The sequence below is a fragment of the Notamacropus eugenii genome, chromosome 5, assembly GCF_028372415.1.
Source record: "Notamacropus eugenii isolate mMacEug1 chromosome 5, mMacEug1.pri_v2, whole genome shotgun sequence".
In the NCBI taxonomy this organism is placed as follows: Eukaryota; Metazoa; Chordata; class Mammalia; order Diprotodontia; family Macropodidae; genus Notamacropus; species Notamacropus eugenii.
Window position 1 is genome coordinate 134,539,464 of NC_092876.1, and position 19,305 is coordinate 134,558,768.

The following is a 19,305-nucleotide window of genomic DNA, read 5'->3' on the forward strand; positions in this document are numbered from 1 at the left end:
ATCCTGATAAATATCTGATCACTGGTTTCAGATGGCTGTGGAGGAGAAGTGAGGCTGGTGACCTGCACAGCCCCCCCTCACTCGACCACAGTCAAGTGCAAGTCATGTCATCATTTCTCTGATGGCGTGGTCTTCTTCGGCAACAAAGATTAACACACACACTGAAAGCCTACGCGTCCTTCCAAAGCAATTTCCTTCATGAAGTCTTCTTTGATTCTCTTCCTTGGAGATGATGTATTCCTCCTTTAAACCCAAATAACACTTTGTACCTCTCTTATTTAATTATTATACTCTCTTTTTGTTTTACTTACTTGAGAATATGCATTATTTCAACCACTAACCAATAAGCTTCCTTACGGCAGGGACCATGTTTTATTTATCTTTGGCACCTGGTAAATGCCTTGCATATGGTAGGCGTTCAGTAAATATTGAGTGAAACACCCCTAGGCATAGTACTAAGGGGTCTGAAGGAACCTCAAGTGATGAAATTTCTACTAGCCATGAATTCAGCATCTGGGACTCATAGACTTAGAACCACAAGATGTTAATGCTCAAAAAGGCCTTAGAGCTCCTGGAGTCCAAACCCCACCATCACTCATCTTACAGATAAGGAAGTCATGACTCACAGAGTTTGGGCCAAGCAATCATCCCAATGTCACACATTAAATTAGTAGCAGTGATGTGACTAGAAACCAGGTCTCCTGACTCCCAGAAGAGTCAGGTTGCCTTAAGAGCCTAGAGGAGGCCTCTACTAGCATAAATGCTGAGGAACACATGTTAACTGGAGTGTCATCAGGGGTATTGTTAGGTTTAAGGCAGCTAATGGATCTAAAGTACTTCAAAAACCTTAAAGTGCTGTATAAATAGCAATTGGTGGTGGTGGTGGTGGAGGTAGTGCTAGTAGTAGTGCTAGTAGTAGTGGTGATAGCAGTGATAATAAATACTAGCAGTGATGGTGGTGGTGGTAGTGGAAGTAGTAGTGGCAGTGGTAATAGTGCTGGTAGGAATGGTGGTGGTGGAGGTGATAATAGTGGTAGTAGTGGTGGTGGTGGTGGTGGTGGTAGTAATAGTGGTAGTAGTGGTGGTGGTGGTGGTGGTAGTAATAGTGGTAGTAGTGGTGGTGGTGGTGGTGGTGGTAGTAATAGTGGTAGTAGTGGTGGTGGTGGTGGTGGTAGTAATAGTGGTAGTAGTGGTGGTGGTGGTAGTAATAGTGGTAGTGGTGGTGGTGGTGGTGGTGGTAGTAATAGTGGTAGTAGTGCTGGTGGTGGTGGTAGTAGTAGTAATAGTGGTAGTAGTGGTGGTGGTGGTGGTAGCCCACACTGTAGTGATGACTTCATTCCCAGAGCCTTCTACTGCACTCCTGCTGAGTGAGCTTGAGCAATATTTATAGAACAGTATAGAAGTATGCTAGTAAATATAAAACACCAGTCTAGAGGGTCAGGGAAGGAAGGGAATGTATACACATCAGCTTTTAAATTTAATCTGCATCATTAACACTTTCTTAGGTCTAGACAAGTAACAAAGCCATAAACCAAGTCTTAACTAATAGCAATTGCCAATTTCGAAATTTAAGTGGTCTTATTGAAAACTTAACAATGAAAAGCTGAGCTGACTCCAGTACACTGCTTAATCAAAGAAGACTTTCTAGAGGAGGTGAGCTTCCATTGTAAGCTAACCAAATTCTAGTAGGACTTTTCTCTAGGTACTTGTTCTGTTTCAGAAAATGTGCATGAAACCATTGTGTAGCAAAATCTGTGGTGAAACAAGCCATTTTAAATTTGGTATCCTACCACATAGATGTCTCTGGCATGAAGTACCTCCAAAACAATTGCCTGACATACAAAACAAAGTATTATTTGGGATTTAAAAGGATTCTTTGCTTTAGAATAGAAGGCACTGAAGGAGCATAGACTTTAGAGCAAAATCAAATATGAGAAATCATTCAGTCTGGGGATTCTTAAGCTCACTTGTGTTATGGCATTCTATGCCCATCCCTTTGGCCATCTGGTGGAGCCTCTGAATCTCTTCTCAGAATAATGTTTTTAAATATATCAGATAAAATACATAGGATTGCAAAGGAGGCTGCTTATGCTGAAATATACTTCTCAAAATATTACCCCTAAATGTTTACAGACCCCTAAGTTAAGAACCTCTGATTCTAGTCTAACCCTCTCCTTTTACAGATAAAAAAATATAGGCCCAGAGAGGTCAAAAAGCTTCTCCAAGGTGACACAGGGAATCCATATCAGAATTTGAACCCAGGTCCTCTCACCCCAAATTTAATGCTTTACATTTTCTAGGCTTCCTTTGAAAGCTTCTCCAATGCTTTCAAAAAAAGGATTCCATTTGCAAAAATTCTATTTCCAGACAATTTTGCAGTAACATAAACAGAAGCACACTGGCCTTTATAACCTCCAGACTGATTTTTTTTAACCTACAGGTCATGGCTGTGACAACTAACTGTTAACATGGTCTTGTAAATAAGCACTAGAGATTTGCTAGCCAGGACTCTCCCAAGAGGCACTGGGAATAAAATAAAAGGCTTTTTGCTGTCATCATGAGTAACTTGTCATGCTGAGCAGGAAACAACATAAATATGGCGGGGATGTTGAATGAGTTTGAAGGAACCCCCTATAGTCCTCCAAAATAGGCATTTCTAAAGTTTCCATACATCTCCACCCTCCAATTTCTGGCACTTTCTGCCTGCCTCCTCTCCTTCATTCATTAGAAAAGCAGTATGGTATCATAGAATAAGAATCAGATTTGGAATCAGGACTGCTGGGTTTTTAATCCTGGCTCCCACATTTACTGTCTGTCAAGTCATTTGACCTCTATCATCTTCAGTTTTCTCGTCTGTAAAATGGGGTTAGTAACACAGGGTGTCCCAAAAGTCTTAGGGCCACATTAAACTATTAAAGCTTTACTAACCAACTCTACTTAGCACTACCCACTTCACTGGGTGTCTTATAAACCTTAACGCTTTTAAGAAATGTGAATTGGTGTCATTCTTCTGATACTTCCTGTCTTGCTCAGAGATGGAAGCATTAGAACAATCCAGGTCCCCATTCTTCTCTCCTTCCCTCACCAACTCCATACACCACTGACTACTACAATGCTAAGTATTCTCCCTTCCCGAAGCACTCATGGCTGTCTTATGGCATAGCCAAGGAATTTTAACCTAAGACCTTCCTTGGTGGTTCCTTTGGTCCATTTTCTTGCCTGTAAGTCCCTCTTGTGTGGTCTTGAACAAGAGGTTTCTATCAATTATCTCCTGTGGCTCTCCTGGGCCTTAGGGATTCTTCCAACCCCAGCTGTTTGACCTTTTAGAAAAAGGAAAGAAAAGACATTGTCAGGTCACTTAGCTCCTCGATTCAGTCCCCCACAGCTGTCATCCCTTGATTTCCCTCAATCTCCTTCATTTCCCAGGAGTCCAGGGTGGGAGGCAAGGAGCTGCAGCATCAGAATAATGATAAAGACAAAGCACAAACTAGATTGGAGACAGGAACTGGGCTCTCTGCTTTCCAGTTCAGACAGCGCAGTTCTTTTTGAGTTTCATCCCCTTTCCCTTCTCTGCTCCCAGTTTACCCTAATTCTCTCTTCTCTCACCTTATTTATTCCCTGTGTGACCCTGGACAAGTCACACTCCCTGGCCTGGAGTCATTTCCTCTTCTATAAAATGAGAGACTTACAAGGACTGCTTTATCCTATCCCTTCCATTTCTAAGATTCCATGATCTCCTCAGATGCTGGGGACCTTGACAAACTGGAGCCCTCAGAACCGGGCCACATGAAGAAAAGTTGAAAGGAATTAGAGAAATTGAAACAGAGAGGAAAGAGGACTTTGGTTTGGATTTTGGTTATGTTATTTCAGACTCTTGTGACCTTGAGAAAGTCATTTTACTTCACTGAGCCTCAGTATTCTCATCTATAAAATGGGCATAATGACGTATGTAATGCCCACTGTACAGAGGGGTTCTGAGGCCAAAATGATATGATTTATATAAAATATTTTGCAACCTTTAAAGCAACACATAACAATGATTTGTCAAGAGATAGTGTGGACAGGATTCTCACGCCCTCCTGAACAAAGTTCTTTCCTAGGGCCCAGTGTCATCTGAGCGTAATCCTCCCTGGCTGTGCCTGATGGATGAGCACAGAGAAGACAGTGGGAACATAAATGTCTTAGAAAGTGACAGCTCTCTCGGCTATTGATTATTATTGACTGAGGCCCTGGCTTTGTATGAGCTCCTGACATCCCTTGGGCCCGCATGGAGCGCCTGCCCATCCCAAGGATATACCTCCCCATAATCACCATCACTCTCACAGGGGTCAGAGCCTGCTCAACTGTTCCTCCTGCCTACCTCACCCACTCCAGCTGATCTAGAAGGAATCAAGAAGGCAAACAGAGGGGCCGAGAGGGCAGAAAAAAAGCCTGGAGATTAAATGATTGAGCAATTAAAAGCAGAAGGGCAGCTCTGATGAGAGCTAATCATACTGTCACATCTCCTCCTATTTATGCTTTCTGTGAGAGGCAGTTGTTACTATCCCCAGTCTATAGGAGGGCAAGATGAGACACAGAAAGGTCAACATCCTGGCTCACACAGTCAACTGGTGGCCTAGGTCTCAGGGACTGTGGAACAAGTATGGCTCCCATGCCCAGCAAGGTAAGACTCTTCTCTTGGAGGAGAGAGCAAAATGCTTTATTCTTTCTCCATTTCTAAAAGCTGGTCCTCCCTGGGACAGCAGAAGGAATCCTGTAGGAGGCTCCCATTCAGGATCCCACATGGTTTTTGGTGGTGGAGGAGGAAAAGGAGAAAGCTTCTGGCTATGGTTGGTCTGTATCCCAGTGGTCTCCTCAGTCCTACTTGACCTCTCCATCCCTCTGAGCTCTCCTTGCCCTCCTTATATTATGGGAGGGACAGCCCTGTCTTCCTCCCTTCTCCCCAGCAGGGCCTATCAATGAATGCTCATCAAACATGCAGAACTAATGTTGCACAAGTTCCCCCCCAGAGGAGATTAACACAATACCCCTGATTTCTCCTTCCCCTCCATCACACTGAGCATCTCTCTGACTCTCGACGCCTTTGTTTCAGGAGGAGCAATAGACTGTGTCTGAATATGTTACTGCAATTAACATGCACAGAAAAGGGGGGGAGGGGGAAATGAGAACAGTGAAGGATGTGAAACATCAGATCCAGCAGCTGCTTCTGTTGCTATAGAAACAGCATCTCCCCCCAACCGCCACACACCCTCCTCTCTCTACCCTACGAAACACCCCCCACTGAAAATTTCAATCTGGCCAATAGGTTCTTCTCCTTGATTTACTGGGAGCCAGGGGCCTCGTGAGGTCCTCACACGCCAGAGCCGGGGAACCTGTGGGCTGTTCTGTGTTTTTCTTCTGTTTCTCTCTTGGGTGCCTGGACATCCTCCCCAGTCCCCACCCCCCCTTGGTGACTCTGATTGGCACCATCACCCTCCAACTGTTCTGCATTCTGCTCCTGGTTACGTAATAAATTATTCGGGTGCTTCTGCAGTGACTTTGGGATGTCACAGGAGGGGGACAAAACAGCACAGGCAGAATGGGGCTGGTGAACACCCAGCCTCTCTCTCCCTGCTCCTCCCTCCCCTGCTTCCTTGGGTCCAGCGGCATTAGGTCTCTTCCCCCATCTCCCACCATTTCCCCTCATTCCCTGTTCCCTTCCTCCCTTTACTCACAGCACAGAGTTTGGTGGTTAGGTGTATCTTTGTGCATGTTTTGGAGGACTGAGGGAAATGGTATAATGTAGTCCCAAAGGACCCCTATCCTACAAGAAGCATTTCATCTGGTTTCCCTCAATGAGAATCTCTTTTACTTCTCCCCTGAGGTAACATGTATTGCCTTCGGGGCATCATCTTCATCACCATCATAACAGCAATAATAATAGCATTTATTTAGCATATTAAGGTAAGCAAAGCACTTTATATATGCTACCTCATTTTATCCTTATAACAACCCTGTAAGGTAGGTGCTATTATTATCCTTCTTTTATAGATGAAGAATCTAAGGAAAGCAGAGGTTAAGTGACTTGACTAAGATAACACAGCTAATAAGTGTCTGGGGGAGGATCTGAACTCATCTCCTCCCAACTTTGAGTCCAATACTCTATCCACTGTGCTACCTAAATAAATTAAAAATAAATGCTACTCCCATAAACCAGTGGGTCTGGAAGACCCAAAGGGCTAAGTTCAGTAGGAAATGAGCACAGCATCTGGTCCAATTTGTCCCAAGTTAAGGAACAGGGGAGTGGAGGGGACTAATGTGTGGGATTGGGGAACATGTCTTCCTTTAGGAAGGATATATGACCATTCATCCCAATGGGATGCCAAGTAGATTTGGTCAAGTCATATAACCTCTGTGAACCTCAATTTGCTCATCTGCAAAATGAGAGTAATGACTCTTGTCCCAACAACTCCAGGGACTTATTATGAAGTCATATACCTATGTCAGAGATTGAAGGAGATCAAGGCCAGTCCCTCCCCGCACCCGATCAAATATGTGCACCACCAAAGAGACCTGGGATGCCACAATGAATGAATCATCCCAGTGAGTGAAGCACAACCTTGTCCACTACTTTTGTATTTTAAAAGATATAGCTTAGCCAGAGAAGGAATGTATGGGGTATCACATTCTAGGAAGGCCAGTGATAAAGCTAGAGAGTATCCAATGGAATGCGACCAGAATAACAAAGAGCCTGAATATCATGTCATAGGAGAATTAACTGAAGAACTTGAGATGCATGTTCTCAAGAAGAGAAAAGTCAGAAGGAACGTGATAGCTGTCTTCAAGTATATGAAGGACTGTTTTATGGAAGAAGGATTGGAATTGTTCTTCCTGGCTTCAGAAGTCATAACTAGAGGAAATGGATGGTAATTGTAAGGGGCTAAGTTAGATTGACCCACCAACTGGAGGCATTCAAGCATCTGTTGGGGAATGTTGTAGAGGATACTCTTCTTAATACAGGATTCATAGATCAACAAGCACACATTTGTATCTGCTTTGTTCTAGGTACCATCTTCTGAATAGATTTGGAGACAGAGGACCTGAGTTCTAATCTTCACTCTGCTACTTACTGTTGGGGTGGTATTGGAAATACAGGGGAGAAAGAAAAGGATGCTAGAAGAGAGGGAAAGAAAAGAAAAGGGAGAGACTGAGGCCTCCCCAGAAACATGGGAGCTATTATAAAGTATTTGAAAAGCTATCATAGGGAAGAGAGTTCAGATCTATTCCATTTGACACCACAGGATAGAACTAGGAGCAATAGGTAGAAACAATAAGAAATCAAATTGAGGCTTGATATTAGGAATAACTTCCTAATAATTCAAGTTGCACAAAAGTGGAGCAGACTACCTTGGGAGGAAACATAGCACTGGAGGTCCTCACCTACGATAGTATGACCACTTGTTGGATCATGAATTGGACTCAATGATTATGGAGGTCCTATCCAACTCAGAAATTCTTTATTTTATGATACATCATCCCCTTTTTGTTGCAAGGTATTGGCAAGAGTCTTGGATGTGGAGCCCAGAGTCCTGGACTTGGAGCCCAAAGTCCTGAATTCAAATATCTGTGCTGCTACTTAGTACCTGGATGACTTTGGATTCAGTTTAAATGAGAAGACTGTGCTAGAGGAGCTCTGAATTCCCTCCCAGTTCTAAATCCTGTGATCCTATCATCCCTCCCTCTCAACTTTCTGGAAGAAAGCATCTCTGCTTTTCAAGTAGCAAAGCTGATTTTTTTTTAGCCAAGTAGATTTGGTCAAGTCACATAACCTCTGTGAATCTCAATTTGCTCATCTGCAAAATGAGTGTAATGACCCTTGTCCCAACAACTCCAGGGACTTATTATGAGGATCAAATGAATTAACAGATGTGAAAGCACTCTGGAATATAGAAAGTGAGATACAACTGTAAGGAATTGTTTTTAGAGGGGGGAGCAGAGGTGACCTGGGAGCTCTGCAGTAATGCTGGACTGAGAAAGAAGGAGAGGCTACCATGAAAATATGAGGAGAGGGTAGAAGAATGAACACCATCCCTAAATCAGAAAGTTAAGACTACCCTGGAAAGTAATGGGACATCTGCCTTTACCTTTGATGCTTACTCAGGAGGCATGAAAAAGGAGAGGAAAGGAAGCAATCTGTTCTCCCCTATAACTCTTGCCTGGTACCTGAAATTGAATGGGCATGTCCCAATCAGAACATCATGCAGGAGAGATAGCACTTCATAGTGGGTAGAACGGAATCAGGAAGACATGAGTTCAAATCCCAACTCAGCCAGGTGACATTGTACAAGCCTCTTAATCTCTTTAAGACTCAGTTTCCTCATAATAAAATGAGGATTTTAGACTCCATGACATTAAAAGACCCTTCCAGTTCTAACTCTATGGTCCTATGATCCTACAGTGAAAGAAGACTGACTGGTGTGGAATACTGAAGGTTCAAAGGGGAAACTGAGATGAATGAGGAAAACACATGTAGCTAGAGGAAAACACATGTAGCTAGAGGAAGAACACAGGAATAGGGCACATTAGGGATTCTTCTTCTCTGTCGGCCCCTAAAAATAAAAGAATCTTAATGAGATCATATAACCTCAGGGTCATAAGGTATTTCAGAAGTCATCTATTTCAGTTGAGAAGCAGTCTTAATTGATTCTCCTTACACAAATCTCTCCTCTCTCCAATCCATCCTCCACACAGCTACCAAATGGATTTCCTTTTTAGGGTCTGCCCACGTCACTCCCCTACTCCATCCCTATAGCTCCCTATCACCTCTAAGATCAGATACAAACTCCTCTGTTTACTATTCGAAGCCCTTCACCATCTGGCTCCAACTTACCTTTCCAGGCCTGTTGGACAGAACTCCCTTTTATGGATTCTATGGTTCAGCCAAAATGGCCATCTTGCTGTTTCTCATACATGGCCTGTCTTCATCTCCTGTCTTTGTGTCTTTGCCCCACCATGAATCAGATGTACTGTCATCTCATCGCCACTTCTTAGAATCTCTAGTTTCCTTCAAAACACATCTCAAAGACCACCATCTACACAAGTCCCTTCCTGATGCCCTCAGGTATTAATACCTTCCCTCTCATGCATGCTCCTTTCCCAAGCAACTTTGGATTTATTTTGTGTACCTAAATAGGGTTAGGGACGGGACCTGTGATTTCACTGATACAGGAAAGTAATTCCTGAATGAGGAAACCTACCAAAGTAGTTTGTCACCTTCCCTGTAATGTATAGTTTTAGAAACTTTCCTAGAGAACTAAAGTTAGGTGACTTGTTCAGGGTTGTACAGTGAGTATGAGTCAGAGGCAGGACTTCTAGTCTTGAGACCAGCTCTCTCTCTCTCTCTCTCTCTCTCTCTCTCTCTCTCTCTCTCTCTCTCTCTCTCTCTCTCTCTCTCTCTCTTCTCTCTCTCTCTCTCTCTCTCTCTGCTGTCTTATTCTATGTTTGTATGTATAGATGCATCTATATGGATAACTTGTTTCTCCTAACAGAATGTAAGCTCTTTCAGGCAGGCACTATTTCATGTTGCTCTGAATTTCTAGTACCTAACCCACTGTTTGGCACATAGTAGGCTCTTAATAACTACTTGCTGATTGATTAGTTGATTGAGAGTCCAAATCATACCTGAATAAGAATCTTTTCTAAAGTATCCAGAATAAGGCAAGATGCAGTCTGCAACTGAATACCTCAAGAGAGGAGGAATCCATTTTCTCCAAAACCTAATCCACTTCTGAATAGCACTGAACATTAGAAAGTTTTTTCCTTTATATATTGCCAGACTTACACCCAGTGCCTTCAGGGGACAATCAACACAAGTCTGAGTTGTTCAGTCATTTTTCAGTCATATCCAACCGGAGTTTTCTCCAGTACATATTTATACTGGAGTAGTTTGCCATTTACCTCTTGGCTTATTTTACAGATGAAGAAACTGAGGCAGAGTTAAGTGCCTTGCCTGAAGGGTAAGTGTCTGAAGCTAGATTTGAACTCAGGAAGATGATTCTTATGGACACCAGGCCTGGCACTGTATCCACTGCATCTTCCACATGACAGGCCCTCAAGTACTTGAAGACATGATTCGTGTCTCCCCTTATTCTTTTCTTCTTGACATTTAACATCATTTCCTCCAGTCATATCATAAACAGCTAGGTGGCACAGTAGATAGAGTGCTGGGCCTGGAGTCACGAAGACCCAAGTTCAGATCCAGCCTCAGACACTCTTGTGTGACTCTGGGCAAGTCACTTAATCTCTGTCTACCTCAGTTTCCTCATCTGTAAAATGGGGATAATAATAGCACCTGTTATTTGGTGCCAAATTTGGTTCCAAAGCCCAAAGTACCTCCCATGGTTGTTGTGAAAATCAATTAAGATACTAGTTGCAAAATAGCACAGTGCCTAGCACATAGTAGGCACTTTAGAAGTGTTTATTTCTTTCCTTCCTTCCTAAATATTTTAGTTATGAAATTGATTGTTTGAACCCAAGAGGAGGACTTCGGTTTTTGGGGTTGTTGCTGTTGTTTTTTTATTTCCTCTGATTAGAGTCAGCCTAATGATCTAGCCCAGGGGTTAGCAAACGACAGGCAGAGAAGCAGATCCTCCTGCATTCCTTTTTCTATGTTTTTCCTCCCCAACCCCAACTAGAAGTGAATTTTTTAGTACAATAAAGCTTTATTTTAAAATGTTAAGAACCCTTCTTAGCTACCTAGGGCCTGGTGCTTGGGCAGAAGTCTTCCGACACCTGTTCTAGCCTATAGAGATTATTTGGGATCTTGACTCTGTCCTACGATATATCAGATCTTCTTCCCAATTTTATGTCTACTGAAAAGTTGATAAGCTTGACTTTTATGCTTTCATCCCAGCCTTTGATAAAAACAAACAGAGTCAAGAACAGATTCGTGGGGGACTCCACTAGTCAAAGCTGATATTGAACCATTAATGGGTACCTTCTTAGGAGACACTGGTCACCAAAATCAATAAGATTATAGATTTAGAACTTGAAAGGACTTTAGAGATCATTGATCTTTTTTGAATGGGATAGATCAATGGGTGTTTGGATGGATGGATAGATGAGTATTTGACTATAATTCTTGGTGTTGTCTATGTGCATGACTAAAATTTTCATTCACCCAGTACATTTTCCCCTATAACAAATTCACTCCTATGCTCTTATTTAGTGGGTATCCTCTACCCAAGGTGGCAGTCTGGGGCCCACTCTTAGTCACTAATGCTCAGACAGTCAACTAATAAGCTGTTTTTCTCCGGTTTGTGTCTCCAGAAAATAGGTTTTTTATTACTTTCCATGGTGGGCTGTACATCACAGACGTGCAGAAGGAGGATGCCCTGTCTACATACCGCTGCATCACCAAACACAAGTACAGTGGTGAGACCCGCCAAAGTAATGGGGCCCGACTCTCTGTGTCAGGTAGGCAGTGGGCTCTCACAAGGCCAGGCTGGGGATGGGAGATGTGTCAAGATCAAAAGTGGGGAATAAAAAAGGAGAACTTACATGGCAAAGTCCAGGAGTCATTGTTAGCACCATGGATAAGGGTACCCATTACATATGCAAAGGGCTCTGAATGAGGACTTGAAGAATTAGAATACAGAGGTTCAATCCTAAACGTACTTTCAGTCTTGGAAAGACAGCATGCAAGTAAGAAATTTCAAGATACTCACCAAGCAGCTTATTTGCAGGTTCAGATTCATGAGATATAATCTAGTCTTAATATAATCTGTATCCCTAAAAGGAGAACTGAGAGAGGCAGAGAGAGAAAATAAACATACAATGAGGACCTCTATCTGAGTCCTACTGGAATGCTTTATCATGGAATCGAAGTAACGCTATCTTCTTCAAAGCTGTGCTAAGGAATGAAAAGCTCTGCCAGCTTCTACCATAAGAGATAATAGAATATCGTGTACAATGTGGCACAGATTTAGAATTTGGAGTCAGGAGTACTGAGTTCAAATCCCAGCTCTGGTGATCACTAGTTTTGTGACAATTTATGGTCATTTTAGCTTTCCAAACCTCAGTTTCTCCATTTGTAAGATAGGGAAAATGTTGACACCACCTACCATTCCAATTCTTCCACCTACCTGCTGTGAGGAAGTGACATATAAATACTAAATCATTACACAAATTAGTTAATATTTCATTATTATTACCAAGTTTAGAATATAGTGCCATCTGTATAGAGTATAAACTCTGCATCTGCCCTCTTAGAACCAAACTAGCTAAATTCAAAGAGATTCTTTACTAGAATGGTGACTACTGAATGTTGAGTTTTTTGGCCATTTGAAATCATGAAATAATTTGACTAAAGGTGTGGAGGGGTTGCAATCTGTGCCGATGGTGGGGGTATCCCTGCAGGAGGAATCATAAATCTTTTCAAGCATTAAAACATAATGTACTAAGTATAATTGTACAAGATCACCCCACAAAAGTATTTACTGTGATTTTTTAAACATTTCTTTCCATCCAAATGAATGGACATTTTTGTCATCTCCATCTTTACCATTTCCCTTGTTCTTTAGAACTGGTATAAGCCATATAAAAGCCATATCTAGTAGGGATGGGTGGGGGGAATAATAATTGACATTTATATGGATCATTAAAGTTGGCAAGTTTTACAAATATTATCTCATTTCACCAGCAAATAATCCTACTAGTATATTGACCATTAATCTCTTAATGTCCTAGGCAATTAATTCCCTAGGTAGCAGAGTAGATTGAGAATTGAACCTGGAGTCATTAAGACCTAAGTCACTTAAACGTTTTCTCTGCCTCAGTTTTCACCATCTGTAAAATGGGGGTGATAATAATAGTATCTATCTCCCAGGGCTTTATGAGGATAAATGAGATAATATTTGTAAAGCACTTTGCCAGTCTTAAAGTGCTACATAGATACTAGCAATGATGATGATGGTGGTGGTGGTGATGATGATGCAGAGAAGGTTACAACCTTCATTGGTAGAAGGAATTTTTTCATCTAGGAATTCTGTTATGTGTGAAATCATAGGTCCAGTTCCGAAAGTTATGTTGCATACCTTCATTAAGTGACAGGGAGCAAAGCAGCAAATATAGTTAGAAAGGATCATTTCAAAAAAGGCTTCCCAGAAGAGTGAGCATTAAATGGAGATTTTGAAGGAGGCCTCAGTTTCCTCCCATCTTAACTTCCTGCTGAAATGTCTTTCCTGCAGAAAGCTTTGGAATATTCATCACTGTTATAAAAAGTCCACAGAAGAAACTCTGATCTTCCTTCATTCATTTCATTCCACTGGCATTTATTAGATGCTTATTATAGAAGGTACTGGGCTAGATGCTAGGCATATAAAGCCAAAAACAAAAATGAAAATGAAAGCATCCGCTGCCTTCCAGCAGCTTATATTCTATTAGATAGAAAACCATTTGAGAATAATTTCTGTATTTTTTACTAAGGCATGGTTGAAAATATTTTCTCTTTTGTTTCCTATTGTCCTTTGGATCCAGATCCCCTGGAGAATACAGCAGGATATAAGACAAAGAGCTCTGCACCAGCAGCAAAGCAACTGGCCTTTTTGTTCTGGGCCTGCCCCATATATATTAGTTGTGTAACCTGGCCCTAACTCTCCCTGTCTGTAAGAAGAGACAGTAGTTCTAAAAAATTTCTAAGGTTCCATGTAATGCTGACATTCGAAGTAGTATATTAGAACCAGAGTCAGGAAGACCTGAATTTGCATCCCTCCCCAGACATATTAGCAGTGTGACCCCTAGGCAAGCCATTTGGTCTCTGTCTTTTCCCAACTATAAAACGGGGCTAATGAAAGTGCCTACCTCTTAGGGTGGTTGAGAATGAGATCATATTTATAAAGTGCTTAGCACAGTGACTGACTTATATAGTAGGTATTTAATAAATGTTTATTTCCTTCCTTTCTTCTTTCCTTCCTCAGCCTCAGTTTTCCTTAGCTATAAAATGGGGAGGGAATCAAATCTTTTGATTTGATTTGAAAAAAATCAAGTCTTTTGCAAACTCAAATGCTGGCTATACGAGGGACTGGCCATTTGAATCTCAGTTCAAATTATCAGAAGCATGATTTCCCAAGCTTCTTTCTAATCTGTGGAGTCAGTTCACACACATAACGGGTGGAGGAGCAGCAAGGCCTGGAAGCAAAGTGCTGCTGATGCCAAAGGAGCCAAAGGAGCATGGGTAGAACTGAGGGAATAGTGGCTTGATGTAGGGAGGGGAGAAGCAAACTGCTCCCAGACTGCCTCAAGAGAGGACCAAGATGAGCAATGCCATCACCGAGCCCTCAGCAGACCATATCTGGGTGCTGCCATGCTCAGGCAGAATGCTGACAAGCAAGCATGTGCTGGGAGGAGAGGGAGGAGGAAGAGGAAGGATCTCAAAACCACGAGGGCTTGGACTGAAGAAAGAGAAGAAACTGGAGAAGAGAAAATGTCAGTGTTGGGAGGAGGGTGATGCTATCCTCAAGTACCTGAAGGATTGAGGAGTGGCAGGGAGATCTGATTGGCCTGATTAGCCCCAGAGGGCAGTAAGAGGAGCAATGGGAGGGAATGGCAGAGAGGCAGATTTAGGCTTTATTTAAGGGAAAATTCCCTAACAATCAGAATTTTTTCAATAGTGGAATGGACTGTATTGGAAAGTAGTGATCCTCCCAACCCTGAAATTCTAAAAGCAGAAGTTGTTGTGATTAGTAACACAGGGGTGAGGAACCTGTGGCCTTGAGGCCACCTGTGGCCCCCAAGATCTTCAAGTTCAGCCCTTTGACTGAATCCAAACTTCACAGAATAAATCCCCTTAATAAAAGGATTTGTTCTGTAAAATCTGGACTCAGTCAGAAGGCTGCCCAAGGACCTAGCAAGCCACATGTGGCCTCAAGGCTGCAGGTTTCCTACTCCTGGTAGGGAATTCCCTGTTCAAGTGTGAATCGTATATCTGAGGTCCTTTCTGACTTTTAGTTGTGTGACAAGCTCCCCTTACCATGAGCATTTTCCTTGGGTCATAATCTTATTGTTAAATGTTACCTGAGAGGTTCACAACAAAATTGTATATGTTGCTTAGTGATATTTTGCATCATATTTGTTTGGCACTCACATAACACAGAAGTAAGCATTCCAGGTCCCATTGAGTCAGGCAGGGCAAACCCCAGTAGGATGGACCCCTTGGTGGGAACCTTCCTTGGGCCACCTGACCTTTCTACACTTTGGGATAGGAAGGGATTGCCTACTGCCTTTCTCCCAAGGAAGATCCTTTCTTCTCCCCCTTCACTATTATGTGGGATGGTGGTGAAGAGCTATATTAATAATAATAATAATAGCATTTAAATGGTTATTTAAGGTTTGCAAAGCACTTTACAAATGTTATCTCATTTGGCTCTCACAATAATCCTTTCAAGTAGGTACCATTTTTATCCCCATTTTACAGATGAAGAAAATGAGGCTGAGATTAAATGACTTGCCTAGTCACTCACACAGATAACAAGTATCTGAGGTAGGATTTAACTCAGGTCTTCCTGGCTCCAAACCCAGTCTTCTGTCTACTACCACCTGCCTGGATTCTAAAGGAATGAGCAACTTGGGATGAAAAGATGAGAGGGGATTGTGTGAGTAACACAGGGAATCTGGTCTGATATATTGTGACAGGGTGATTTGTGAGTTTTCTCTCTTGGCAAAGATACCACTGTTTCCAGAGCAGAATTAGCCCACTCCTGAGTGGGTGCCTACTGACTGCCCAAACTCCCTCCCACATACCTGTGAACCACTGTCATCTTCCAATGACTTGCTGTGTCTCAGGCTTAGCCATCTAAAGCTCCTCTGGTTTGGGCTACAAGTTAGCTATGTTAATGTCTTCTGGAGTTCTAATCCTTTATTTGTGGAGGGCTAGCTAGCATGAATACAACTTATAGCAGTGGGAAAGGGGCAGAGTATTTTCCTTCTTGGGCAACCACAAATTGGATGGGAGAAGTAACAGTGGTCTGAGTCCTCAGAATCCCTAGAAATCCACTCTCATGAGCAGATATAAGAGAAGCAAAAAAGAAAGTATCTCAAATCTATGGACAGGAGAAAAATTCATGACTGAAAAAGAAAGAGAGGGTGACAGAAGGCAAAATGGAAAATTTTGATTACACAACATTAAAAAAATTTGTGCAAAAAAACCCAATACAGCTAAAATTAGAATAGAAGCAGGCAAATGGAAAAAAATCTTTGCAGTAAGTTTCTCTGATAATTTGAAGATATTTAAGGAATGGATTCAAATTTGTAAGAATAAGAGCAATTACCCAATTGATAAATGGCTGAAGAATATAAACAGGCAGTTTTTAAAGGAAGAAACCCAGTTATCAATAGCCATATAGAAAAAAAGCTCCCCCCCAAAGCTTCAGATCACTAATAATTATAAAATTACCAATTAAAACAACTCTGAAATTCTACTCACACCCATCCCATGGACAAATTTAACACATAAAAAAGAAAGAAAAATGACAAATGTTGGAAGGGCTATGGAAAAAACATATATCTTGTTAAAGCATTGTTGGTTGAGCTGTAAAACTGATCCAGTCATTTTGGAAAGCAATTTGGAACTATGACCAAAAATTATTCAACTGTGCATAACCTTTGACGCAGTAATACCACTACTAGGTCTATACCAAGGAGTTGTAGCATATGCAGTGGCCACACCCCAGTAGGGGTTAAATCAGGTTGAGGGTAGATGACAGGTTTTAAACCCATCAATGAGTTAGGAGGATGCCTATCCCAAGCATGTGAATACCTCCCCCTGAGAAATGGGCAGATGAAGTAGGCATTGTGGAACACTTAGAGCTTGGTCAGATATCAAAGATGCCAAGACCATCCAATGCATCTCAGGCCATTGCCATGGTTTGTGTCTTCCCATAGAGTTCAATAACTCTGGAAGAGAGAATGAGGTTGATGATATGGGCAACTCTGCCTCACTTAAATCGAATTCATGTGCAAGTCAAGACACCACTCATTTGTGATGTCATTTTCTTTAAAAATAAAGAACGAACAACAACAACCCTCAAAGAGATAAAAGAAAGGAAAAAAAGGATTCATATGTATAAAAATATTTATTGCAGCTCTGTTTGTGGTAGCAAAAAATTGGAAACTGAGGAGGTACCCATCAATTGGGGAAAGGCTGAACAAGTTATGGTATACTAATGTAATACTATTGTGCTATAAGAAATGATCAAGAGAATGGTTTCAGAGAAAACAGGGAACTGATGCTAAGTGAATTGAGAAGAACTAAGAGAATAATTTTCATGCAATAACAATATTATAAAGACAACCAATTTTGAAAATCTTAGGACCTTTCATCCACGCAATTGCCAACCATGATTCCAGAGGACTCATGATGAAACAGGCCACCTACCTCCTGATAGAAACATGACAGAAGGCAGCTTGAGATTTAAAAAAAAAAAAAAAAGACTTGGCAAATGCAGTAATTTATTTTGCTTGACTATTCATGTTTGTAACAAAGGATTGTGTTTTTCTTGCTTTCTCAGTGGGAGTGGGGTGAAGAGTGGGAGAAAGAAGTTTGAAAAAATTGTTGAATAAAAGCTCAGATTTATAGCATCTCTTTTTGTAGTGGCAAAGGATTAGAAACTAAAAGAGTGTCATGAGTTTGGGAATGGCTAAGCCAAGTATAATATATGAATGCAATGGAATATTATTGGGTCTTAAGAAATTATGAAAAGGATAGTTTCAGAGAAACCTGGGAAGATTCATATGAACTGATGCATAATGAAGAGAGCAGAATCAGAACAATTTATATAATAACAACAATGTTGCAAAGACTAGACAATATTGTAAACAACTTTGAAAGGCTTAAGAATTCTGCTCAATACAATGATCAACCATGATTCCAGTGGGCTAATGATGAAACATGTTACCCTTCTGACTGACAGGTGATAGATACAAGATGCAAAATGCATCTTGCAGATGTACACTAGGCTGTACATTTTAGGACATGGACAATGCAAGAATTTTGACTAACTCTGCACATTCACTATGAGGATAATTTTCAACTGGAGGTTGAGAAGAAGAAAAATCAATACTTATTCACTGAAAAATTTAAATTAAACTTTTAGAAAAAGAGGGAAACTTGGGCAAGAAGGTCAGCACTCCAGACTCAGAAGATTTATAGCTAGAAGAAAACCTAGAGACCACCTAGTCTAACCCCTTCATTTTACAGCTAGCGAAACTGAGTCTCAGGCAAGTTAAATTACTTTGCCAGTATTATGCAAGTAGCAAAAGACAGAGTCAGGATTAGAATCTCCATTCTCCAACTCCTGAGTTAGGGTGCTTTCCTTCATATCACACTGTCTCCTATCCAAGGTTTTCACTACTTCTTTTTAAGCACAGAGCTCTGCACCCCCGAGCTGACAGTTGTCAGTCTCTGTCTCCTGCTACCAATAATCCTTCTTTGATCTTCACTCTTCTACTTCTCTCAGATCCCCCTGGATCATCCACACAAGCCCCCATTTTTCTTCATTAACCTGAAACAAAGGCTGGATTTTTTATTTTGAATTTGCTGGGGTGGTTTTTTCTTTTTATGTTTATTTATTTACTTTTAGTTTTCAACATTCATTTCCACAAAATTTGAGTTCCAAATTTTCTCCCCATGTCTCCTCTCCCCCACCCCAAAACACCATGCATCCTGATTACCCTTCCTCCAATCTGCCCTCCTTTCTATCACACCCCTCCCTTCCCTTATCCCCATCGTCTCTCGTCTCATAAAGCAAGATAAATTTCTATACCCCTTTACCTGTATTTCTTATTTCCCAGTGGTATGCAAAAACAATCCTCAACATTCATTTCTAAAACTTTGAGTTCCACCTTCTCTCCCTTCCTCTTTCCCTACCCATCCCCACTGAGGAGGCAAGAAATTCAATGTATGAAAAAGACTTCCATAAAAATCATGTTGTGTAAGACTAACTATGTTTCCCTCCATCCAATCCTGCCCCCCCCCATTTATTCTATTTTCTCTTTTAACCTTGTCCCTCCCCAAAAGTGTTTACTTCTAATTGCTCCCTCCTCTCATTTGTCCTCTCTTCTATCATCCCCCACCCTATTTATTCCCTTCTCCCCTACTTTCCTGTTGTGTAAGATACATTTTCATACCACATTGAGTGTGCATGTTATTCCTTCCTTAAGCCAAATGTGATGAGAGTAAGTTTCACTTTTACCCTCTCACCTCCCCCCTTTTTCCATCCATTGAAAAAACTTTTTCTTGCCTGTTTTATGAGAGATCATTTGCCCCATTCC

The 19,305-nt window shown here is 41.5% G+C and overlaps 1 protein-coding gene across 2 annotated transcripts in view; it reads left to right on the forward strand.

Moving 5' to 3' along the window:
- DSCAML1 (DS cell adhesion molecule like 1) overlaps positions 1-19,305 on the forward strand; it is a 519,485-nt gene that overhangs the window by 361,459 nt on the left and 138,721 nt on the right. For both annotated transcript variants that reach the window (XM_072610971.1, XM_072610972.1), the window contains exon 4: positions 11,308-11,454. In XM_072610971.1, coding sequence (XP_072467072.1) covers positions 11,308-11,454 — 147 coding nt within the window. The remainder of the gene's footprint in view (positions 1-11,307; positions 11,455-19,305) is intronic.